Below are 22,617 nucleotides of genomic sequence, written 5' to 3'. Positions count from 1 at the left end.
AGACTTCCTGTGAGACACTTGATAAGTGACTTAATCTTTCTAGGCCTCTAGTCCCCATGAGGGCGATAAACTTTTCTCCCTCTCTTTGTCTGGTCTATTTCAATTGTGAACTCTTCAAGGCAGGGATTGTCTCTTACAATGTGTTTGTACAGCACCTAGTACAACGGGGCCCCTAAGCACAAATGTAACAAATATTAGCAGGAACATTTTGAAAATATGAAACAAGTCAGTGGCACATATGGGGTTTCAGTTAGTAAGTTTTAAACAGAAGTAGTTTGGGTTTTTACCTTTCCATAAAAGTCACTCATTTGTTCCAAGGGGACATGGGAACCATCATACATTGCAATGACTTCTTCATCTGGGACGACACTGAGGCCTCTGGCAATAGCAATATTAGTTTCAGTTTAAAAGTCCAACCAGAAATTTCAGGTAATTATTGTATGACAGCCTGACTACATATACAAACTCAGTTCTTGAACTTCTTAAAATACCACTACTATCATACGATCCCATGGTTTCCCATAAGAAACACCTTGGTCTGCAATTTAAGAAAGACCGTCTTGCTAACTTCCAAAACAAGTAGCATTTCAACAAACTGACACACATGAAACACATTCCAGCTTTTAAAGTTTTTTATTTCTTCAAAAAAGTGAATTAATTAGTCTCCATTAAAACTTTGCCTCCAAGGCTTGTAAAGTGCAGTTACAGCTTCTAGTTTCTCAATAAAATGTAATTCCCTCTCTGCTTTTGTTTCACGAGGCACAGATGATGCAATAGTGTTTAACCAGATTATTCTGCAGTGTGACCTTGAAGGATAGAGGCCAAAAAATGCAACCTTCTTAACTGAGGCAATAACCAGATTTCTTTTTAACCCTAATATAGTTAAGTCTCATTGAGTTGAAATTATAATTAAGGAACTGTGACAAACATGTTAGAAACGAAATCATAATACAGAGGGGAAAAGGAGGTCTATATTTGTACCAGCCATTAGATAGCTATTTCCCCACCACCACCACCACTTACAGTATTGAACACCTTTTACTGAGTATCTCAGGCCTGGTCTACACTACGATTTTAGGTCGAATTTAGCAGCGTTACCTCGATTTAAGCCTGGACCCGTCCACATGACGAAGCCCTTTTTTTCGACTTAAAGGGCTCTTTAAATCGATTTCTTTAATCCACCTCCGACGAGGGGATTAGCGCTGAAACCGGCTTTTCCGGGTCGGATTTGGGGTAGTGGGGACGCAATTCGACGGTATTGGCCTCCGGGAGCTATTCCAGAGTGCTCCATTGTGACCGCTCTGGACAGCACTCTCAACTCAGATGCACTGGCCAGATAGACAGGAAAAGGCCCGCGAAATTTTGAATTTCCTGTTTGCCCAGCATGGTGGAGAGCCCAGGTGAACACGCAGAGCTCATCAGTAGAGGTAACCATGATGGAGTCCCAGGATCACAAAAGAGCTCCAGCATGGACCGAACGGGAGGTACGGGATCTGCTCGCCATATGGGGAGACGAATCAGTGCTAGCTGAACTCCGTAGCAGTAAACGAAATGCCAAAACATTAGAAAAAGTCTAGTCTCAAAGGGCATGAAGGACAGAGGCCATAACAGGGAAGCACAGCAGTGCCGCGTGAAAATTAAGAAGCTAAGGCAAGCCTACCACAAAACCAGAGAGGCAAACGGAAGGTCTGGGGCAGAGCCGCAAACATGCCGCTTCTACGCTGAGCTTCATGCCATGCTAGGGGATGCAGCCACCACTACCCCAACCCTGTGCTTTGACTCCGTCAATGGAGAATCACGAAACACGGAAGCGGGTTTTGGGGACAAGGAAGATGATGATGAAGACATTGAAGATAGCTCACAGCAAGGAAGCGGAGAAACCGGTTTCCCCAACAGCCAGGATACATTTTTCACCCTGGACCTGGAACCAGTAACCCCCGAACCCACCCAAGGCGTGCTCCCAGACCCTGAGGGCACACAAGGCACCTCTGGTGAGTGTACCTTTGTAAATATAACACATGGTTTAAAAGCAAGCGTGTTTAATGATTAATTTGCCCTGGCATTCGCGGCCAGTACAGCTACTGGAAAAGTCTGTTAATGTGTATGGGGATGGAGCGGAAATCCTCCAGGGACATCTCCAGAAAGCTCTCCTTGATGTACTCCCAAAGCCTTTGCAAAAGGTTTCTGGGGAGGGCTGCCTTATTCCGTCCTCCATGGTAGGACACTTTACCATGCCAGGCCAGTAGCACATAGTCTGGAATCATTGCATAACAAAGCATGGCAGCGTATGGTCCCGGTGTTTGCTGGCATCAGACAACATCCATTCCTTATCTCTCTTTGTTATCCTCAGGAGAGTGATATCATTCACGGTCACCTGGTTGAAATAGGGTGATTTTATTAAGGGGATGTTCAGAGGTGCCTGTTCCTGCTCTGCTGAACAGAAATGTTCCCCGCTGTTAGTGATCATCCCAGAGAATTGGGTGTGGGGGGGAGGGGAGGGGGGTTAGTTGGGTTTGTGCTGCATGTTAACCTGGAAACCACAACCCCTCCTTTTAAATTGCTAACCCATTTTAAATGGCCAACCCAACGGCCGCTTGGCATGGGAAATGAGGGCGCTGCTGTTTGAAACCATTCCCACATGTTAAGAAGGTTAAAAAAGCCAAAAGACCGTGTCTTACCATGGCTGCCTGCAAGCCGAATTCTGTTGCCTGGCACTGCGTGAGTGATCTCTCACACCAAACCGGCAGGCCCTCAATATAAGAGGAAAAATGCGACCTTGTAACGAAAGCACATGTGCTGTGTAATGTGAACAGCAAAATTTAACGTGAAAGAGTGTACCCATTGTTCTCTAAAATGTGTCTTTTTAACTACCACCTCTCCCTTCTCCTCCATCAGCTGCAAATGTTTCTCCTTCGCAGAGGCTAGTGAAGATTAGAAGGCGAAAAAGGCGCAATCGGGATGACATGTTCTCGGAGCTCCAGATGTCTTCCCACGCTGACAGAGCACAGCAGAATGTGTGGAGGCAGACAATGTCAGAGTGCAGAAAAGCACAATATGAATGCGAGGAGAAGTGGCGGGCTGAAGAGAGCAAGTGGCAGGCTGAAGAGGATAGGTGGCGTCAGCTTGCTGACAGAAGGCAATAGTCGATGCTCCGGCTGCTGGAGCATCAAACTGATATGCTCCAGCGTATGGCTGAGCTGCAGGAAAGGCAGCAGGAGCACAGACCGCTGCTACAGCCCCTGTGTAACCAACAGCCCTCCTCCCCAAGTTCCATTGCCTCCTCACCCAGATGCCCAAGAACGCGGTGGGGGGGCAACTGGCCTCCTAGCCACTCCACCCCAGAGGATTGCCCAAGCAACAGAAGGCTGGCTTTCAATAAGTTTTAAAGTGCAGTGTGTCCTTGTCCTTATCTCCTCCCCCACCCCACCCTGCACTTCCCTCCTCCTCCACCCCTCCTGGGCTACCTTGGCAGTTATCCCCCTATTTGTGTGATGAATTAATAAAGAATGCATGAATGTGAAGTAACAATGACTTTATTGCCTCTGCAAGCGGTGCTCGAAGGGGGGAGGGGAGGGTGGTTAGCTTACAGGGAAGTAGAGTGAACCGGGGGTGGGGGGGGTCATCAAGGAGAAACAAAAACAGAACTTTCACACCATAGCCTGGCCAGTCATGAAACTGGTTTTCAAAGCTTCTCTGATGCGCACCGCACCCTGCTGTGCTCTTCTAACCGCCCTGGTGTCTGACTGCGTGTAATCAGCGGCCAGGCGATTTGCCTCAACCTCCCACCCCGCCATAAATGTCTCCCCCTTACTCTCACAGATATTGTGGAGCGCACAGCAAGCAGTAATAACAATGGGAATATTGGTTTCGCTGAGGTCTATCCGAGTCAGTAAACTGCGCCAGCGTGCTTTTAAACATCCAAATGCACATTCTACCACTATTCTGCACTTGCTCAGCCTATAGTTGAACAGGTCCTGACTACTGTCCAGGCTGCCTGTGTCTGGCTTCATGAGCCATGGCATTAATGGGTAGGCTGGGTCCCCAAGGATAACTATAGGCATTTCAACATCCCCAACGGTTATTTTCTGGTCTGGGAAGAAAATCCCTTCCTGCAGCTTTTGAAACAGACCAGAGTTCCTGAAGACACGAGCATCATATACCTTTCCCGGCCATCCCACGTTGATGTTAGTGAAACGTCCCTTGTGATCCACCAGTGCTTGCAGCACCATTGAAAAGTACGCCTTGCGGTTTATGTACTCGCTGACTTGGTGCTCCGGTGCCAAGATAGGGATATGGGTTCCGTCTATCGCCTCACCACAGTTAGGGAATCCTATTGCAGCAAAGCCATCCACTATGACCTGCATGTTTCCCAGAGTCACTACCCTTGATACCAGCAGCTCTTTGATTGCGTTGGCTACTTGGATCACAGCAGCCCCCACAGTAGATTTGCCCATTCCAAATTGATTCCCGACTGACCGGTAGCTGTCTGGCGTTGCAAGCTTCCACAGGGCTATCGCCACTCGCTTCTCAAATGCGAGGGCTGCTCTCATCTTGGTATTCTGGCGCTTCAGGGCAGGGGAAAGCAACTCACAAAGTTCCATGAAAGTGCCCTTACGCATGCGAAAGTTTCGCAGCCACTGGGAATCATCCCACACCTGCAACACTAAGCTGTCCCACCAGTCTGTGCTTGTTTCCCTGGTCCAGAATCGGCGTTCCACAGCATGAACCTGCCCCATTAACACCATGATTTGCACATTGCTGGGGCCCGTACTTTGTGAGAGGTCTATGTCCATGTCTATTTCCTCATCACTCTCGTTGCTGCGCTGCCGTCGCCTCCTCGCCTGGTTTTGCCTTGGCAGGTTCTGGTCCTGCATATACTCCAGGATAATGTGTGTGGTGTTTAAAGTGCTCATAATTGCCACGGTGATCTGAGCGGGCTCCATGATCCCAGTGCTATGGCGTCTGGGCTGAAAAAAGTGCGAAACGATTGTCTGCCGTTGCTTTCACGGCAAGGAGGGAGGGAGGGTGGGGCCTGATGACATGTACCCAGAATCACCCGGGACACTGTTTTTGCCCCATCAGGCATTGGGATCTCAACCCAGAATTCCAATGGGCGGCAGAGACTGCGGGAACTGTGGGATAGCTACCATAGTGCAACGCTCCGGAAGTCGACGCTAGCCTCGGTACTGTGGACGCAGTCCGCCGACTTAATGCACTTAGAGCATTTTGTGTGGGGACACACACAATCGACCTTATAAAAACAATTTCTAAACACCCGACTTCTATAAATTCGACCTAATTTCGTAGTGTAGACATACCCTCAGAGTACTTCAGAAATATTAGTAAACTTACAACACATACCCCCCTCCCCATAGGAAGAACTAGTGAGAAAAGATAGTCTTGTGGTTAAAAAATGGGAATGAAAATCAGGACATCTGGATTTCTGGATCTGCCACAGATTTCTTGTAGTACCTGATGTAAATCAGGTGAATTCTGCACCTCAGATTCCTCATCTTACCTGCTTTACAGGTGTCGTGAGGCATAAATATTAGTTTTTAAAAAGCAACTTGAGATTCTAAGAGTACTCCAGATAGAAAGTACTATAAGAAATGTGAAGTATTCTTTATCATCATCCATTTTACAGTATGGCTAATCAAACAGAAACAAAGAAGTTGTATTACACCTTAGGCAAATAATGTGTCAGTAACAGATCCAAGAACATGAATCATGAATTCTGTCTAACTTCCAGACAAGTCTGCCAAATATTATTGGAGTATCGCAAAACAGACCTTTTGTGAATCATGATATACTTATTTAATAACAAGCCTACCTGTAGACAGTAAATATTTGTTAAGTGCATGTTCAGAGGTACTATTTATACCATTTTTGAGACAGTATGGAGGAGTGTGCTCAATTATGAGCGTGGAAGAAAAGTTTAACATCAGCTTTGCCAATGGATCTATTTTATCACCGTAGTTGGCAGGTCAGCTGTGTACATATGGGGTTTCTTTTACTCTGTTCAGAGTAAAGCTACATGGCATGATAGACAGAACACCATAGCTGGCCTACACTCCTGCTGGTGTACTATAGTACAGTTACAGTAAGCATTGGTGGAATGGCACCAGTGTAAGGACTGCAGGAAATCTTCATGCAGACAAGGCTAAAAGATGGCAAGGGCATGCCTAACTCTGAGTACACCTACTGATTTATATAAATATGCAAACTGTGTGTGAGAAGGCGATATACTGCACAGCTATGTGATAAATGAAATCATGATGCACCTTTAACCACTTCACCTATCCTCTAATCCAGCCAGCTAGCATTTACTTCAATATTCCAAACCTATGGAAAGCTTCATACAGCTGCCTTTTTAAAAATATAAAATAAAATAAAATCAACCTGTCAAACACATCTCCTCCTTCTCTCCCTAGAAGTACACCAGCCCAGGACTATAAGAATAAGCAAGATCCTGGGCATGTGCGTTTTTTCTGTACACAGAAGTGTTATGACTAAGATCTGTTGTTATCCCATTGTACTGCTGGAATAGATTTGGGAGCCTGAAAACCCGGCCTTAAATTCATTGTATAAAAGTCTTTCTTTTCGGAACTGAAGGTTCTGGTTTTTATTTATATACCTCTGTAGAGAGGAGTTTCCCAGCTTCCAAGTGGGAAGCTGCAGTTATAGAAGGCACCGCAAGATAGACTCTGAGGACCTGATGTGTTGCATATCAGAACACATGAGGAGGTGATTAGAAGGTTTAGTGGTACTCTAATAACTTATAACACACATTGATTTGATACTTCAAGTATCAACATGATGGCTGCATTAAAACCTTTATATCACACACACCATCTTCTATTTTCTCATATATACGAGAGACTCTACCATAATAGAACGTAAGAACTGCCATACTGAGCCAAATCAACAGTCCATCTAGCCCAGCAGCCTTCTCCAACAGAAGGCCAGTAATGGAGTTTCAGGGGGAGTGTACAGGACGGGGCAGTTGGAATGATCCACCCCTGTCTTCCCCTGGCAGCTTCTGGAACAGATTATCTAGTAAAAGTACTATAATGATCTACCTACCAAGTATATTGTTAACTGGCACAAAAAAAACATACACAGAGGGAAGTTCTGAAGCTGGAATATGACCTAACATCTATAGATTTTTCTTAAAGGGAACATTTGATGGTACACATTCCAAATACAATGCATTTTTCCCTATGCTACTGTAGGTACATAATGTTAACTTTTTTGTGGGAATACCCATATCATAATAGAGAGAATCTCAAGGAGCATCTCTCCCTCCTCATTTGAGATTGCAGTGTCCCTGCGGCAAAAACTCACATAGAAATCTAACACTGTAGAAGCATTGAGTGTATTTTTAGCTGTTTTTTAATGAAAGTTAGCAGCTGGGGACAAGGTGCTGAGTCAGCACCGTATGACCAGCCAGCTCTCCATAGAGAATCCCTTCTTCTAGTTCAGCCAGTAAAGAGCACACCTGTGTCCATGCCTTCCAGTAGACGACTACACGATATACACTGTACTACATTGCTACTGGCCTGACTCTTCAATGTGCTTTCAGAGGAGCATCCAGTGGATTCAGAAAACAGGAGTGTGTTTTATATCAACTAAGCAATAATTCCACCTACCTGTATACTGTTCCCAATTGAATATAGTGAAAAGCATCAATCTTCATCAATAATGCCTTGAACAAAAACAAAAATTTCAGACAATTTACATTTCATAAAAGCAGTCTTATATACAGTTATAAAAGCTATAACCATTTTATCTGTCACAAGGAGTAAGACTTTATTGCTCAGATATGGATGAATTTTACAAGAATTTCAATTAGAAATTCTTTGTAAAGAGCAGCAGAGTATTTTGTCAAAGGATTTTATTCAGAGCTTGTAAAAACCACTAGAAACTGTATTATTCAGATGACATGGGATTACAATCATGAAGAAATAACTTCCCCTAACAATACTGGCATATTTGTGTTTATTCTCTTCCAACTTGATTTGTCATAAAAGCCTTGACGAAACCGCTCTTTAAAACAATTCAAGCTGTCACAAACATAAGGAAAAAAAAGAACCAAGGGCCTACATGTCAGCACAAGGTAAAACCTTTGATGACATTTATAAAATGCAATATTTATGTTCATAATCTATGTATTCAGCGCCACGTAACTCACCACATCATTTATACCTACCCGATGTACATCATAATGAAGTCCTCTTATTGCAAAATTGGGGTCATAATCATACTTCCTTATTTCTGCGGGATACTAAGAATAAAAAGTGAGGGTTAATTTAAACTATTTACACACCCCAATAAATTTCTTTTTCCAAATTCTAAAAAGCTTAAACTTCCCATATGTCACTTTTAGCATTCACTCAAGTACGCCCTTCAACATGCTGGTGATGTACACGTGAAAGTATCTACAACTCACATACAAGAATGGGAAGAACACCTGGAAAAAAAAAATCTATGACTCAAATCTTCAAATGTGAGTGACTAAAGTTAGGCATCTAAGGAAAAGTGGCCCAATTTGCACAGAGGATAAGCACATGCAGCACCCACTAGCTTCTGTGACATTTCTATGTATTCGTCACCTCTGAAAATTGGACTAAAGAAAAACAAATACCTTTAGACACCTGTGCTCAAAAGTTTTGGCCCAAATTTTCAAAACCTTTCTAAAATTAAAAACTTGGGCTTTCTTATTGCCCTTAGCATGAAAGGTTCACATACAGTTCATTATGCAGCAACAGGCCAATATATCAAAACAAAAGTTTGACTTGAAGCATTAGAGCTAAAGACACTCAGATAAGTGGCCTGATTCCAAGGTTTCACCCCTTGTGAAATCTTATCTGGATCGTTAATTTAGATTGGATTTGATTAATATATATATTAATCAAAAATTTAGTAAAGTTGATTATTCCAGGGGTAATATCTATTCATTTGATGTTTACTTTTAAATATATTTCCAGATTCCATGCTGCCTACATCAGGATTTTCATTTATTTATTTATCCTAGCCAGATTACATTTTAGTGACAAAAATGAGCCATCTTTTAAATTGACTGAGATAGGATGATATGGCCTCTGTCACCTAAAAGCTTCACCTGCAGGGTAATTCTGATGCTACAGTACATAGAGGTCAATAAAAATGCAGCTAGAGAGAGACTGGAGTTAGAGAGAGTTGTTTTCCCTTGGGTTGAAAAAATATATTCCTATGGGAAACTATATCTCCCAACAGGTGGCTTCAAGCATTACATCATATTGTAAGTGATTACCGTTACCCATAGGAGACTAGTTTCCAATTTCAAGCTACTACTACAAGCATGCAACCCCACTGCTACTGCAATGTGTCAGTTTCTATTACGAAAACGACACCGAATACAATTTGCTAAGTTATGCTGCAGAAGTTTCAACCAAAATGTTGCAGAATTTTAGGGGCGCTACGTTTTGTGTGTTTATGGTACCTATGAAGTTTTAAGTTTGTTTGTTAATCCAGAGATATTTATAGACATTTATGTATAGCTGTTAACCTTTGGACTGAAATACAGGAATGGAAATGCCCAATGCTACAATGTCCATTCAGTCCAGGTTAGGGTTTGTAAAATATTCCAAATGGACACTAATAATAATTGCATTCATAACAGTGCAGTAAGTGAATTCTGCTTAAAATACAGCCAACTTAAGTATCCTCATACCTGCAAGATGTCTCTGCTAACTGACTGACAGATACAAGAACGGAGTAGTCCTTCCAGTTCCTGGACTGTCTCCTCTCTGCACTTTACTGCAGCTGACACTGAACGAGGAACTTTGTGGTCTGTAAGCAGCTGCTGCACAAGATGTACCAAAAGAGAGCCAACTGGGGACCAAGCCATTAGGAGACGTACAAAGCTTCTCTCAACTAGAAGTTGCTCATAGCATTCATACAAATACAGGTGCATGCTGTTATTTCATTCATCTTACCCGATGCTCATTAATGAGAAGATCTCGGGCAGCATTATAGATCAAAGTGTGCAGATGTTTGGAATAAAAGACCAATGTGTAGTCATAATCAAAGCCATAGATTTCAATGTCTGATAGACTCATTTCATTGTTGGTAAAAATAGCATCTGGATTCAGCAAATTACTCATAATTGAAGGAACCAAGTCTGAAGAAAATAAAAAAATTGGAGTTAGTATTCCAGCCTTATATGAAGCATAAAATCAAACCCTATGCATATTATATTTTAAATTTGACATTAGATTAGATATTTGTAATGACAGGATTACTGGTCCAGTAGATAAGGGACAAGCTGTAGATGTGATACATCTTGATTTTAGTAAGGCTTTTGACACAGTGCCACCTGACATTCTCAAAAGCAAAGTAGGGAAATGCAGTATAGATGAAATTACTATCCAGTGGGTGCACAACTGATCGAAAGATCATATTCAAAAAGTTGTTATCCATGATTCGCTATCAAACTGGGAGGGCAGAACTAGTAGGGTCCTGCAGGGGGCAGTTCTGGGTCTGGTACTATTCAATATTTTCATTAATGATTTGCATAATGGAGTGGAGAGTATGCTTATAAAATTTGCAGATGACATCAAGCTGGGGAGTGTTACAGCACTCTAGAGAACAGGATTAAAATTCAAAATGACCCTGACAAAATGGAGAATTGGTCTGAATTCAACAAGATTAATTTCAATAAAAGATAAGTGCAAAACATTTCACTTAAGAAGAAAAATACCAAATGCACAACTGCAAAATGGGGAATATCTGGCTAGGTGTCAGTACTGCTGAAAAGGATCTGGGGGTTATAATGGATCACAAATTGAATATGAGTCAGCAATGTGACACAGTTGTGCAAAAAAGTGAATAACGTTCTGGGGTGTATTAACAAGAGTGTCGTATGTAAAACAAGGGAGGTAATTGTCCTGCTCTACTCAGCACTGGCAAGGCCTCAGCTGGATTACCATCTCCAGTTCTGACTGCCACACTTAAGGAAAGATGTAGACAAACTAGAGAGAGTCCAGGGGAGAGCAACAAAAAATGACAAAAGGTTTAGATTAACTGACCTATGAGGAAAGGTTAAAAAACCCTGGGCACATTTAGTCTTGAGAAAAGACAACTGAGGGGCGACCTGATAACTGTCTTCAAATGTGTTAAGGGCTGTTATAATGAGGATGGTGATCAATTGTTCTCCATGTCCACTAACGGTAGGACAAGAAGCAATGGACTTAATCTGCAGTAAGTGAAATTTAGGTTAGATATTGGGGGGGGGGGGGTGACTTTCTAACTACAAAAGTTAAGCACCGGAATAGGCTTCCAAGGGAGGTTGTGGAATCCCTATGATTGGAGGTTTCTAAGAACAGGTTAGGCAAATGCCTGTCAGGGATGGTCTAGGTTTATTTGGTCCTGCCTCAGCACAAGGGGCTGGACTTGATGACTTCTCGAGGTCTCTTCCAGCCCTATATTTCTATGATTCTACAAATATAAATACGTGTTGATGGAAGCTATTAAGCCATTTCACTTTAATATGCAGACTTTAATATGGTGAAACAATGATAATCAATAGGACACAGTAATACCAGATACAAAATATACAGGAATGACACAGCAAGTCGCTCTGGTGGGGGAGTGGCAATATTTGTGAAAGAAAGCAGCGAGTCAAATATAGTAAAAAGTCTTAAATGAATTAAACTGTACCATAGAATCTCTATGGATAAAAATTCCATGCTACAATAATAAAAGTATAGCAGTAGGAATATACTACTAATCACCTGACCAGGATAGTGACAGTGATTGCGAAATCAGGGAGACCAGAGAGGCTACAAAAACAGAAAACCCAGGAATAATGGGATTTGAACTATTTCTGTATTGACTGGGTATATGTCACCTTCGGATGGGATGCAATAATAAAATTTCTAGACACCATTAATGACTGCTTCTCGAAGCAGCTACTCCTGGAACCCACAAGGGGAGAGGCCAGTCTTGATTTAGTCCTCATGGGAACACAGGATCTGGTCCAAGAGGAGAAAATAACAGAACCACTTGGTAATAGCGACCATAATGTAATTAAATGTACATCCTTACAGTGGGAAAAATACCAAAGAAACCTACCATAGTAGCATTTTTTTTAAGTTAAAAGAGAACCACACAAAAATAAGAAAGCTAGTTAAATGGAGATTAAAAGGAACAGTCACAGGAGTGAAGTGCCTGCAAGCTGCATGGAAACTATTTAAAAACACCATAACAGAGGCTCAGACATATACCCCAATTTTTTTTTTAAAGTAAGGACTAAAAAAAATGCCCCCATGGCTAAATACCAGAATAAAAGAAGTGGTTAGAGGCATAAAGGCATCCTTTAAAAACTGGAAGTAAAAACCCACAGAGGAAAACAGAAAGGAGCATAAACTCTGGGAAATCAAATGTACAAATATAATCATGCAGGCCAACAAAGAATTTGAAGAGCAACTAGCAAAAGACATACAAACTAATAGCAAAAAAAAAAATTAAGTACATCAGAAGCAGGAAACCTGCCAAACAATCAGCGGGGCCACTAGACAATCAAGGTACTAAAGGAGCACTCAAGGAAGACAAGACCATTGCAGAGAAGCTCAGTGAATTGTTTGCATTGGTCTTCACTGCAGAGGATATGAGGGAGATTCCCACACCTAAGCCATTCTTTTTAGGAGACAAATCTGAGAAACTGGCCCAGATAGAGGTATCTATAGAAGAAGTTTTGGAACAAAATAATACATTTAAGTCATCAGGACTAAATGGTATTCACCCAAGAGTTCTGAAGGAACTCAAATATGAAATTGCAGAATTGTTAACTGTGGTGTGTAACTTATTGCTTAACTCAGATTCTGCACCAGATGACTGGGGGATAGCTAATGTAATGCTGATTTTTTAAAGATTCTAGAGGTGATTCTGGCATTTCCAGGCCAGTTAATCTAACTTCAGTACCAAGCAAATTGGTTGAAGCTACAGTAGTGAACAGAATTATCAGACAAATATATGAACGTGATACATTAGAGAAGAGTCAAAACAGTTTTTGTAAATGGAAACCATGTCTCACCAACCTATTAGAATTCTTGAGGGGGTCAATAAACATGTGGGCAAGGGTGATCCAGTGGATATAGTGTACTTGGACTTTCAGAAAGCCTTTGACAAGGTCCCACACCAAAGGCTCTTAAAGCAAAATAAGAAGTCATGGGATAACAGGGAAGGTCCTCTCATGGATCAGTAACTGGTTAAAAAATACGAAAACAAAAAGTAGAAATAAACGGTCCAGTTTTCACAACGGAAAGAGGTAAATATGGGGGAGGTCCACAAAGATCTGTACTTGGTTCTGTGCTGTATAACATATTCATAAGTGATCTGGAAAAAGGGGTAAATAGTGAGGTGGCAAAGTTTGCAGACAATACAAAATTACTCAAGATAGTTAAGTTCAAAGCTGACTGCAAATTGTTACAAAAGAATCTCTCAAAACTGGGTGACTGGGCAACAAAATGACAGATGAAATACAATGTTTAGAAGTGCAAAGTAATGCACATTGGGAAAAATAATCCCACAATATATACAAGGTGTTAGGGTCTAAATCAGCTGCTATCTCAAAAAAGATCTTTGAGTCATCAGGGATAGTTGTCTGAAAACATCTACTCAATGTTCAGTAGTAGTCAAAAAGGTTAACAGAATGTTAGGAACAAATAGGAAAGGGATAGATAATAGACAGAAAATAGCTATCATAATGCCACTATATAAATCCATGGTACATCCACATCTTGAATACTGTGTGCAGTTCCAATCACCCCATCTCAAAAAAGATATATTAAAATTGGAAAAGGTACAGAAAGTCAACAAAAATGATTAGGGGTATAGAATAGCTTCACATGAGGAGAGATTAAAAGATTGGGATTGTTCATTTAAAAAAAAAAGATGACTAAGGAAGGATAGGATAGAACTCTATTAAATCATGAATGGTGCAGAGAAAGTAAATAGGGAAGTGTTATTTACCCCTTCCCAGAACACAAAATCCAATGAAATTAATCGACAGCAAGTTTAAAACAAACATAAGTACCTCTTCAAACAACACACAATCATAGAATCATAGGACTGGAAGGGACCTTGAGAGGTCATCTTGTCTAGTCCCCTGCACTCATGGCAGGACTAAGTATTATCTAGACCAGGGGTCACCAACCAGTATATAGCGATCGACTGGTCGATCCTGGAGCCTCTGACAGTCGATCACGATCTCTGGCCACTAAAAGTCCGGTCGTGCAGTGGGGCTACCTCCCTGCCTGCTTTGGCCCCGCACTGCTCCCAGAAGCAGCCGCCAGGTCCCTGCGGCCCCTGGGGGAGGGGGAAGCAGGGGTCTCCAAGCTCTACCCCTCCCTACAGGCATTGCCCCCGCAGCTCCCATTGGTCAGGAACGGGGAACTGCGGCCAATGGGAGCTGCAGGGGCAATGCCTGCAGGGAGAGGTAGTGCATGGAGACCCCTGCTCCCCCCTCCCCCAGGGGCCACAGGAACCTGGCAGCCGCTTCTGGGAGCAGCGCAGGGCTGGGGCAGGCAGGGAGCGAGCATGCTTTAGCCCTGCTGCACCGCCGACTGGGAGTCGCCCGCTGTAAGCACCACCCAGCAGGAACTCTCACCCAACCCCCTGCCCCAGCCCTGAGCCCCTTCCCAAAGCCAGCACCCCAAACCTCCTCCTGCACCCCAATCTCCTGCCCTAGCCCTGAGCCCCCTCCTGGAGCCAGCACTCTGTACCCCCTCTTGTACCCCAACCCCTGCCCCAGCCCTGAGCCCCCTCCCAGAGCTAGCACCCCATAGCCCATCCTGCACCCCAATCTCCTGCCCCAGCCCTGAGCCCCCTCCCGGAGCCAGCACCCTGTACCCCCTCCTGCACCCCAACCCCCTGCCCCAGGCTCAGCCCGAAGCGCCCTCCCACATTCTGAACCCCTTGGCCCCAGCCCAGAGCCCACACCCCAACTTCCTGCCCCAGCCTGGTGAAAGTGAGCGAGGGTGGAAGAGAGCAAGCGACGGAGGGAGGGGGGAATGGAGTGAACTGGGCGGGGCCTCGGGGAAAAGGCGGGGTAGATCCTGGGTTGCACTTAAATTCAAAAAGTGATCTTGTGCATAAAAGGGTTGGAGACCACTGATCTAGACCATCCCTGACAGGTGTTTGTCTAACCTGCTCTTAAACCTCCCTAGGCAATTTATTCCAGTGCATAACCATCCTGAGAGGAAGTTTTTCCTAATGTCCAACCTAAGCCTCCCTTGCTGCAATTTAAGCCTGTTGCTTCTTGTCCTATCCTCAGAAGTTAAGGAGAACAATTTTCTCCCTCCTCCTTGTAACAACCTTTTATGTACTTGAACCAGTGGAACTCATTGCCAGGGGATGTTATGAAGGCCAAAAGTATAACTGGGATCAAAAAAAAATTAGCTAAGTTCACGGAGGATAGGTCCATCAATGGCTATTAGCCAAAATGGTCAGGGACACAACCCCATGTTCTGGGGGTCCCTAAGCCTCCAACTGCCAGAAGCTGGGACTGGACAATAAGGGATGGATCACTTGATAATTGCCCTGTTCTGTTCATTCCCTCTGAAGCATCTGGCACTGGCCACTGTCAGAAGACAGGATACTGAGCTAGCTGGGCCAGTGATCTGACCCAGTATGGCCATTCTTACGTTAAATCTCAACCTGGAACAAAGAAAAATGCTGTCTATAATTTTATTAAGATGTTTGACTACCCATAATATTAAATACACACACATTTGCTTCGGCTACTACTTTTGAAGTAAGAAAAATATTTGTTTCAGGATACTTGACAGAAATCCCTGTTTCAGACACAATACATGCATTTTTGACACCTCTATAAATATGTTTTCATTTTGTTTTGCTTTTACTACCAGTATCCTCTTCTTTTAGTCTGCACCTCTTTCCCCACCATTACTTAGTTCATCTGCTGTGCATTAACTGTTTTAACTTTGGTTTCAAGCCCATCAGGTATGCATAGAAGCACAAAAGATTCAGCAGAAAAATCACACAGGGTTAATCAAGTGTAGGATAGATAAAGCAACACAAGAAATGGCCCATGGTCTGAAATCTATATTAGGCTTCAGAAATGACTGTGTGTTTACCCTTTTAACAGTACACTTACATAAGAACATTAGAACGGCCATACTGGGTCAGACCAAAGATCCATCCAGCCCAGTATCCTGTCTTCTGACTGTGGCCAATGCCAGGTGCCCCAGAGGGAATGAACAGAACAGGTAATCATCAAGTGATCCATCCCCTGTTGCCCATTCCCAGCTTCTGGCAAACAGAGCCTAGGGACACCATCCCTGCCCATCCTGGCTAATAGCCATTGATGGACCTATCCTCTATGAATTTATCTAGTTCTTTTTTGAACCCTGTTATAGTCTTGGCCTTCACAACATCCTCCGGCAAGGAGTTCCACAGGTTGACTGTGCAGTGTGAAAAAAAATATTTCCTTTTGTTTGTTTTAAACCTGCTGCCTATTAATTTCATTTGGTGCCCCCCTAGTTCTTGTGTTATTTACTCCTTCTCATAACACTTCCTTATTTACTGTCTCCACACCAGTCGTGATTTTATAATCCTCTATCATACCCTCCCCCCCCGTAGTCTCTTTTCCAAGCTGAAAAGTTCCAGTCTCCTCATACGGAAGCCATTCCATACCCCTAATCATTTTTGGTGCCCTTTTCTGAACCTTTAACAATAGCAATATATCTTTTTTGAGATGGGGTGACCACATCTGCACGTAGTATTCAAGGTGTGGGTACACCATGGATTTATATAGAGGCAATATGATATTTTCTGCCTATTATCTATCCCTTTCTTAATGATTCCTAACATTTTGTTTGCTTTTTTGACTGCCGCTGCACATTGAGTGGATGTTTTCAGAGAACTATCCACAGTGACTCCCAGATCTCTTTCTTGAGTGGTAACAGCTAACACTTGCACCATTTAATTCCAACTCAGGCAAGTAAAGATAACATAACAGATAATTATTCTTCCCAAACAATGAAGTAAACATTGATAGTGTGCCATTAACCCCAATTTCCTAACCCGAGAGTGTGAAATGACCTCTTTCTCTCTCTCTTTCAGCAACAGTGCATTCAACATGGCACAGTTATTTCTATTTTTCCTCAGTGTTTTTGCCCAGAGTTCATTTTATAGATATTTCATGGTTGCCTGAAAGCTGTAAACCAAGCTATTATAAACAGGTTTCAGATATTAACTACATTGTCTGCCTGACATACCCCAAGCCACATACTACTTAGGCCAAAATGACTTAACGTAAGATGATTAATCGGTCCTGACTGAACAGTGAAATAAAAACTAAATGTCAGATAGCCTATAACAAACAACCTCAATCCCCAAGTGCTCCTGAAAATACTTTACCTCTGCCTCTATAGTCCCATCCAAGTATTTACAGACCTCATTCCCCTAACGTAGGCCAGGCCTCCTCAGCAGCACTGTGAGACAATGCCTCTAAAAATATTTCTGGGTGGGATTTGCAACCAACATGGATAAGGTGTGCCAAAAAAAAGAGCAGAAAGAAAAGATCCAGAACCATATGTGGCATGTATGTTTGCATGACCTCTACGTTTCTCCACCTAAAAACCCCCTGTATTATCCTTTGAACTCTCTCATATATGACGAAAGTGCCTGCAATGATACATTTGAGTGTGTGATTTTAGCATTTCTGAAAGATGGGAGTCTGAAGTATTATCCAGAATGATTATGCCATCGGTAGCACAGGGCAAGCTTCCCCACATCCTTCTCTCAATATGCCTGAACCCTGATGCTGAGCAACAAACTCTACTTCAGTCGCCAGACCCCATTCAGTCCTTGACTTATCCAATGAAGCTGCAGACATGTGCACCTTGGTAATGCTCTACCTCCCCCGCCCCCAATGATAATGTGGGCAGAGGGAAATAGACTGAGCCCACCAAAATAATTTCACACAGGCCAAACAGCCATCAGATGGTAGTGACTGAAAGTGGTTACTAACATTTTATAATTGTAAGATGCTTCAGAGAGCATGCTTCTATATAATGATGATATACCTGTGTGACTGAGGTCACTGGACCTTCAAATTCTCAGCTAGCAACTGAGCCAGGCTGTTAAATAATAAAAATACATAGTTTTTATATAGGGCTTTTCATCAGTAGATCTCAAAGAGCTTCACAATCTTTAATGCATTTCCGTACCTCACACAGGCGTTCTGAGGAACAGTATTATCCCCATTTTACAGATGGGGAACTGAGGCAGAGAGAGGCTAAGGGCACATCTCCAGTGCAATAAAAAACACACAGTACAGCCGTGGCTAGCCCAGGTCAGGTGGCTCAGGCTTGCAGAATATAAAATTGCAATGTAGGTGTTCAGGCTCAGGCTGAGGCTCAGGCTCTGAGACTTCATAAGGGGTCAGAGCCCAGGCCCAAACATCTACACTGCAATTTTATAGCCCTGCAACCTGAGCCCTGCAAGCCCAACTCAGCTGACCTGGGCTCTGAGACCCTGTGCCACAAGTTTTTTATTGCAGTGTAGATGTACTCTAAGGCAGCATTTCTCAAATGCGGCCACCATGGCCACATGCAGCCACCAGTGGATTTATTTCCAGCCACAACAGCCTCCAAAGCATGGGCAGAGATTGGAGGGGCATATGGGGGTGCCCCCCCCCCAAGTTGTGTATGTTGTTGGAGAGGGCACAATTTAAAGGTTCAGCCACCCCTCAAATAGCTTGAGTCACGGCCCTCCTTACCCTCAGTCTCCCTTTGCGGACAGCAGCGGCCCCTCCCTGCAGTGCCCAGCTGTTGTTCCTGAATACTTGTTACCAAGGACAGCCAGATGTGCCGCCTTGATGTTTGCGCTGGAGCCGCCACCAGGGATCGGCGCCCTGCACTGCGCAGCCTCCTTGGATGCTCTGGGCAGCGCCTCTGGAGAGACATGGGACCAGTGTGCACAACACCTGAGGCAGCTCTTGTCAGTGAAGGTAGCTGTAGCGTTCAGTTGCTGGTGCGCTCCCCTGGGCAGCTCCCCCACAGCCAGGGCACAGGGAGCCTGGGACTCCACAAGCAGCCAGTGAGTTCCAGATCCACCTTCCCTGGGGCGGGCTCTCACTGAAGGGCCGTAGGAGGGACAGAGAGACGGGTCGGTGCCTTGGATGTGTATATGTGCGTATTTGCTTGTTTTTCCAACCGCTAATTGAGTATTTTAGGGGAAATTGTCAGAGTAAGAGTTGGTGGCCGCACTCTGGGTCCATCAAAAAAATTTGTTGTGAAAACCCCTGCTCTAAGTGACCGACCCAACGAAGCCTTGTTCCCTCATCTTCAGAAAACTGCCTGAAGTTACTCTGCACAAGCCTACTTATCATCAACTTTTGATTCCTTGCTTCAATACCTCAGAGTTATTTACCAGAAGTGGGGACATTCCGCTGCAGCAGTCTTGGGGTTAAATAGTAATTAATTAATTGGACTTGTAGCCAAAAGAGAACCAACTAAAAGGTCACTTCACTCTACCACTTTTGGAACGTGACCCCTTTGCAGAAGGGGCCTCAAACAAAAAGACCACATATACACACATTAAATTAACTCCTCGCTTTTCTTATTTGTTTAATTTAATTTTGCCTAGTGCTACAATGGAACAGATTACAAAACAAATACACCTCTACCCCGATATAATGCGACCCGATATAACACGAATTCGGATATAACACGGTAAAGCAGCGCTCCGGGAGGGGGGGGGGGCGCGCAGCTGCATGCTCCGGCAGATCAAAGCAAGTTCGATATAACGTGGTTTCACCTATAACGTGGTAAGATTTTTTGGCTCCTGAGGACAGCGTTATATCGGGGTAGAGGTGTATGTAAAAAGTTTTATCAACTCTGAGCTACACCACAGTAAAACATTTTCTTTCAAAATAGTTTTAAATATTTAAAGTTAATAGCTTCTAGTTCAAAAATGTAATTAGAATGGTTCACAGTTACTTCAGTATTTGTGGTCTGAAAAAATACAGGTGCTGCCCCGATCATGATTCCAACATTTGTTGATAGTTCAGTCTTCAGACTCTCTTATCAGTTTTAATGTAGTCTCTTATCTCTGATAAGATAAAAGTGAAGTCACCCATAATTTAAGATGATTGTGAAAAGAGACTATTGTAGTTTTCATGAAGACAAAGCCAACCACATAAATCACAGTCATACTAAAAATACTGTATTTGAGGAGCTGCATAACAGACTTCAGCCACATCACCATGCAGATTCATATTTTAGCCATCTGCAACAAGTTACAATCACCATGGTGTAAGGCATCATTTGGCAACTACAAAGACACAAAAAGCCAAATGGTAAAAACAAAATGCATTTTTAACAGGTATGCTTGATAGAAAAGCTCAACATGGACTCAGTTTACCTTCAATTTGTCACCTGAACCCACTATCTTGTGGAAACTTTATTTTTCCTTCTGTCTTATATAGCAAACATAATACTAGCTAGTGCAGGTATCTCTAGGAAAGCTAAAGCACAAATTTTATTTTGAGTGAAATGGTTTGGCCTTTAACTGACTCATTCTATTTCCTATTGGGGAAGCATCCACTTCACAACTGGCACCCTTAAAGCAACTACTGAAGCAGCTAGCTTTATGAGGTAAGGCTCCGCTGCCACGGACCCAGGCTCCCTGCAACCACAAGTCCAAATCCTAGCAGGAGGCAGTCAGGCATTTCCTTCACTCTTCCCAGGTTGGCACCAAGCACCAGGAAGTTTGCTGAACGTGGAGGTTTGGGGAAAGCTTTTGTATAAGGACTCAAGGTCCTCCTTGCTCCTCAAGGGCATTAATGGTGGTGGGGTGCACTACCCAGGTTAATGAAGTCGGGCTTCCCCGGTCTGGCTACCGCTCTTCACCCCAGAGCCTTGGATGTACTTGGGCAAGAGAATCACCCAGAGCCGCCTGGCCCGTTGGCAGGGCAGCAGAGGGGGTGACAGAGCGGTGCCCTGCGGCAGCTGCTGCCCACGTGCCCGAGACGGGGGGAGGTGCCCTCTGGCCCCAGCATGACATTGATGCTGGCGGAAGCCCCAGTCCCGGGGGCTCTGCGCGGCACTCACCCTTGGTCACTTTCTTGGCCTCCTTGTAGCGCGCCCACAGGTAGCTCTTCATGTCCGGGGTGGGCGCAGGGGGCGGCGGCTGCTGCTGCTGGGGGGCCACCGTGCAATGGGGACTCGCTCTGGAGACGCTGCAGCAGCAGAGCCCGGCAGCAGCGCGACCCGCACACCCCGCCCGCCCTGCGCCCAGCAGGGAACGCGCCGCCGCCGCCATGCCCGGTGCTGCCGCCCCCGAGCTGCGAGCGACTCCTCGGCTCTGCCGCCGGGACTCCCGGCAACCACCCTCTCGCCCCGCTGCAGCGGCCGGCTGAAGTCACTTCCTCGAGCCCCGCCCTTCCCCGCGCTGACTTTCCAGGGGGGCGGGATCCGCGGGCGAGAGACCCAGCCGCTGGGCTGACAGCTGCTGGTGCAGCCCAGCCCTAGGAGATGCACGTGTGGCACCGCCAGCGATTGGGGGGAGGTGGGACGGGCCAACGGCGGGGGAGGTAGGGAAGGCTGCTGCCGAAGAGGGCTCGGGTTACCATCCTCGCTTAGGTTTTGCACATGATCCACAAGTGGTTTGGCTTCAGCTCTCTCCAAGCCCTTAAGGAGAGTTGGGTAAAGGCACTCCCCGGGCAGCCCCATCCCGTGCAATGGGCCAGACTCCAGAGACAAGCAGGGGCGTTCCCAAAACTAGCAGAGCAAAGAGAGTGCTTTGCATAACCAGAAGCCAGGGATGTGTATCAACTCCTCCCTTACCCCCAATGCTGGGCACAGACGCTAGTAGTGGTAGATGTCCTCAAGCAGTGTTTCTCAACCTTGGGGTCATGACGATCTTAAACTGAAGCTCCAAGCCCCAGAGGGTTGTGGAAGCCCGGAGTTAAGGTAGAGGTTTACAATTTTTTTTCTAGTGGTGGGGGGAGCGGTCGCGGGGTCACCAGCACAAAAAGGTTGAGAAACACCATCCTAAGGTGTCAGGCCTGCACCTATTTTTCTCCAGGTCAGGCACAGACCACCCCACCTGCCTTTGGTTACCTGAATCTGGAAGCCCAGACACAAAAACCCAACTGCACACAGTGGAGTTCAGAGCCTGTTTCTATAAAAGAATGTATGCAGTGTAGTTGTAGCTGTGTCAATCCCCGGATATTAGAGAGACAAGGTGGGTGAGATAATAGCTTTTATTGGACCAGCTTCTGTTGGTGAGAGAGACAAGCTTTTGAGCTACACAGAGCTCTTCTTCAGGACTTCAGGACTGGTGTGGCTCAAAAGCTTGTCTCTCTCACCAACAGAAGTTGGTCCAATAAAAGACACTACCTCACTCATCTTATCTCTCTCTATATAAGAATATTAGGGTAGGATATGGGTACAGACCAATGGGCTGAAAGGGGATGGGAGACTTAAGGGACTTCAACAGCTACAGTAAAACAGTAAAAATAACCCCAAATAATTCCTTCCCCCACCTTCAGAGGGGCTGTCATAACTATAAAGGGAAGGGTAACAGCTCTCTGTGTACAGAGAC

At 44.5% G+C, this 22,617-nt stretch overlaps 1 protein-coding gene across 2 annotated transcripts in view; it reads right to left on the bottom strand.

The window, feature by feature from the left end:
* The window catches only part of NT5DC3 (5'-nucleotidase domain containing 3), a 31,308-nt gene extending 9,976 nt beyond the window's left edge, over positions 1-21,332 (bottom strand). Inside the window, exons 1-5 of one of the 2 annotated variants that reach the window (XM_026657519.2) lie at positions 21,123-21,332; positions 9,978-10,162; positions 8,210-8,284; positions 7,650-7,705; positions 288-378 (exon numbers count right to left, since the gene is read on the bottom strand). In XM_026657519.2, the coding sequence (XP_026513304.2) occupies positions 288-378; positions 7,650-7,705; positions 8,210-8,284; positions 9,978-10,162; positions 21,123-21,174 (459 nt within the window). In that variant the 5' untranslated portion in view covers positions 21,175-21,332. Of the gene's footprint in view, positions 1-287; positions 379-7,649; positions 7,706-8,209; positions 8,285-9,977; positions 10,163-13,075; positions 13,137-21,122 lie in introns of those variants that run through there. The other variant, XM_026657520.2, reaches the window with a different exon arrangement.
* Between the last annotated feature and the right edge of the window lie 1,285 nt (positions 21,333-22,617).

The sequence above is a fragment of the Terrapene carolina genome, unplaced genomic scaffold, assembly GCF_002925995.2.
Source record: "Terrapene carolina triunguis isolate 2854851 unplaced genomic scaffold, T_m_triunguis-2.0 Scaffold247, whole genome shotgun sequence".
Classification (NCBI taxonomy): Eukaryota; Metazoa; Chordata; order Testudines; family Emydidae; genus Terrapene; species Terrapene triunguis.
Note: the sequence above shows the minus strand (reverse complement) of the source record. Positions and strands in the feature narration are given on the sequence as shown.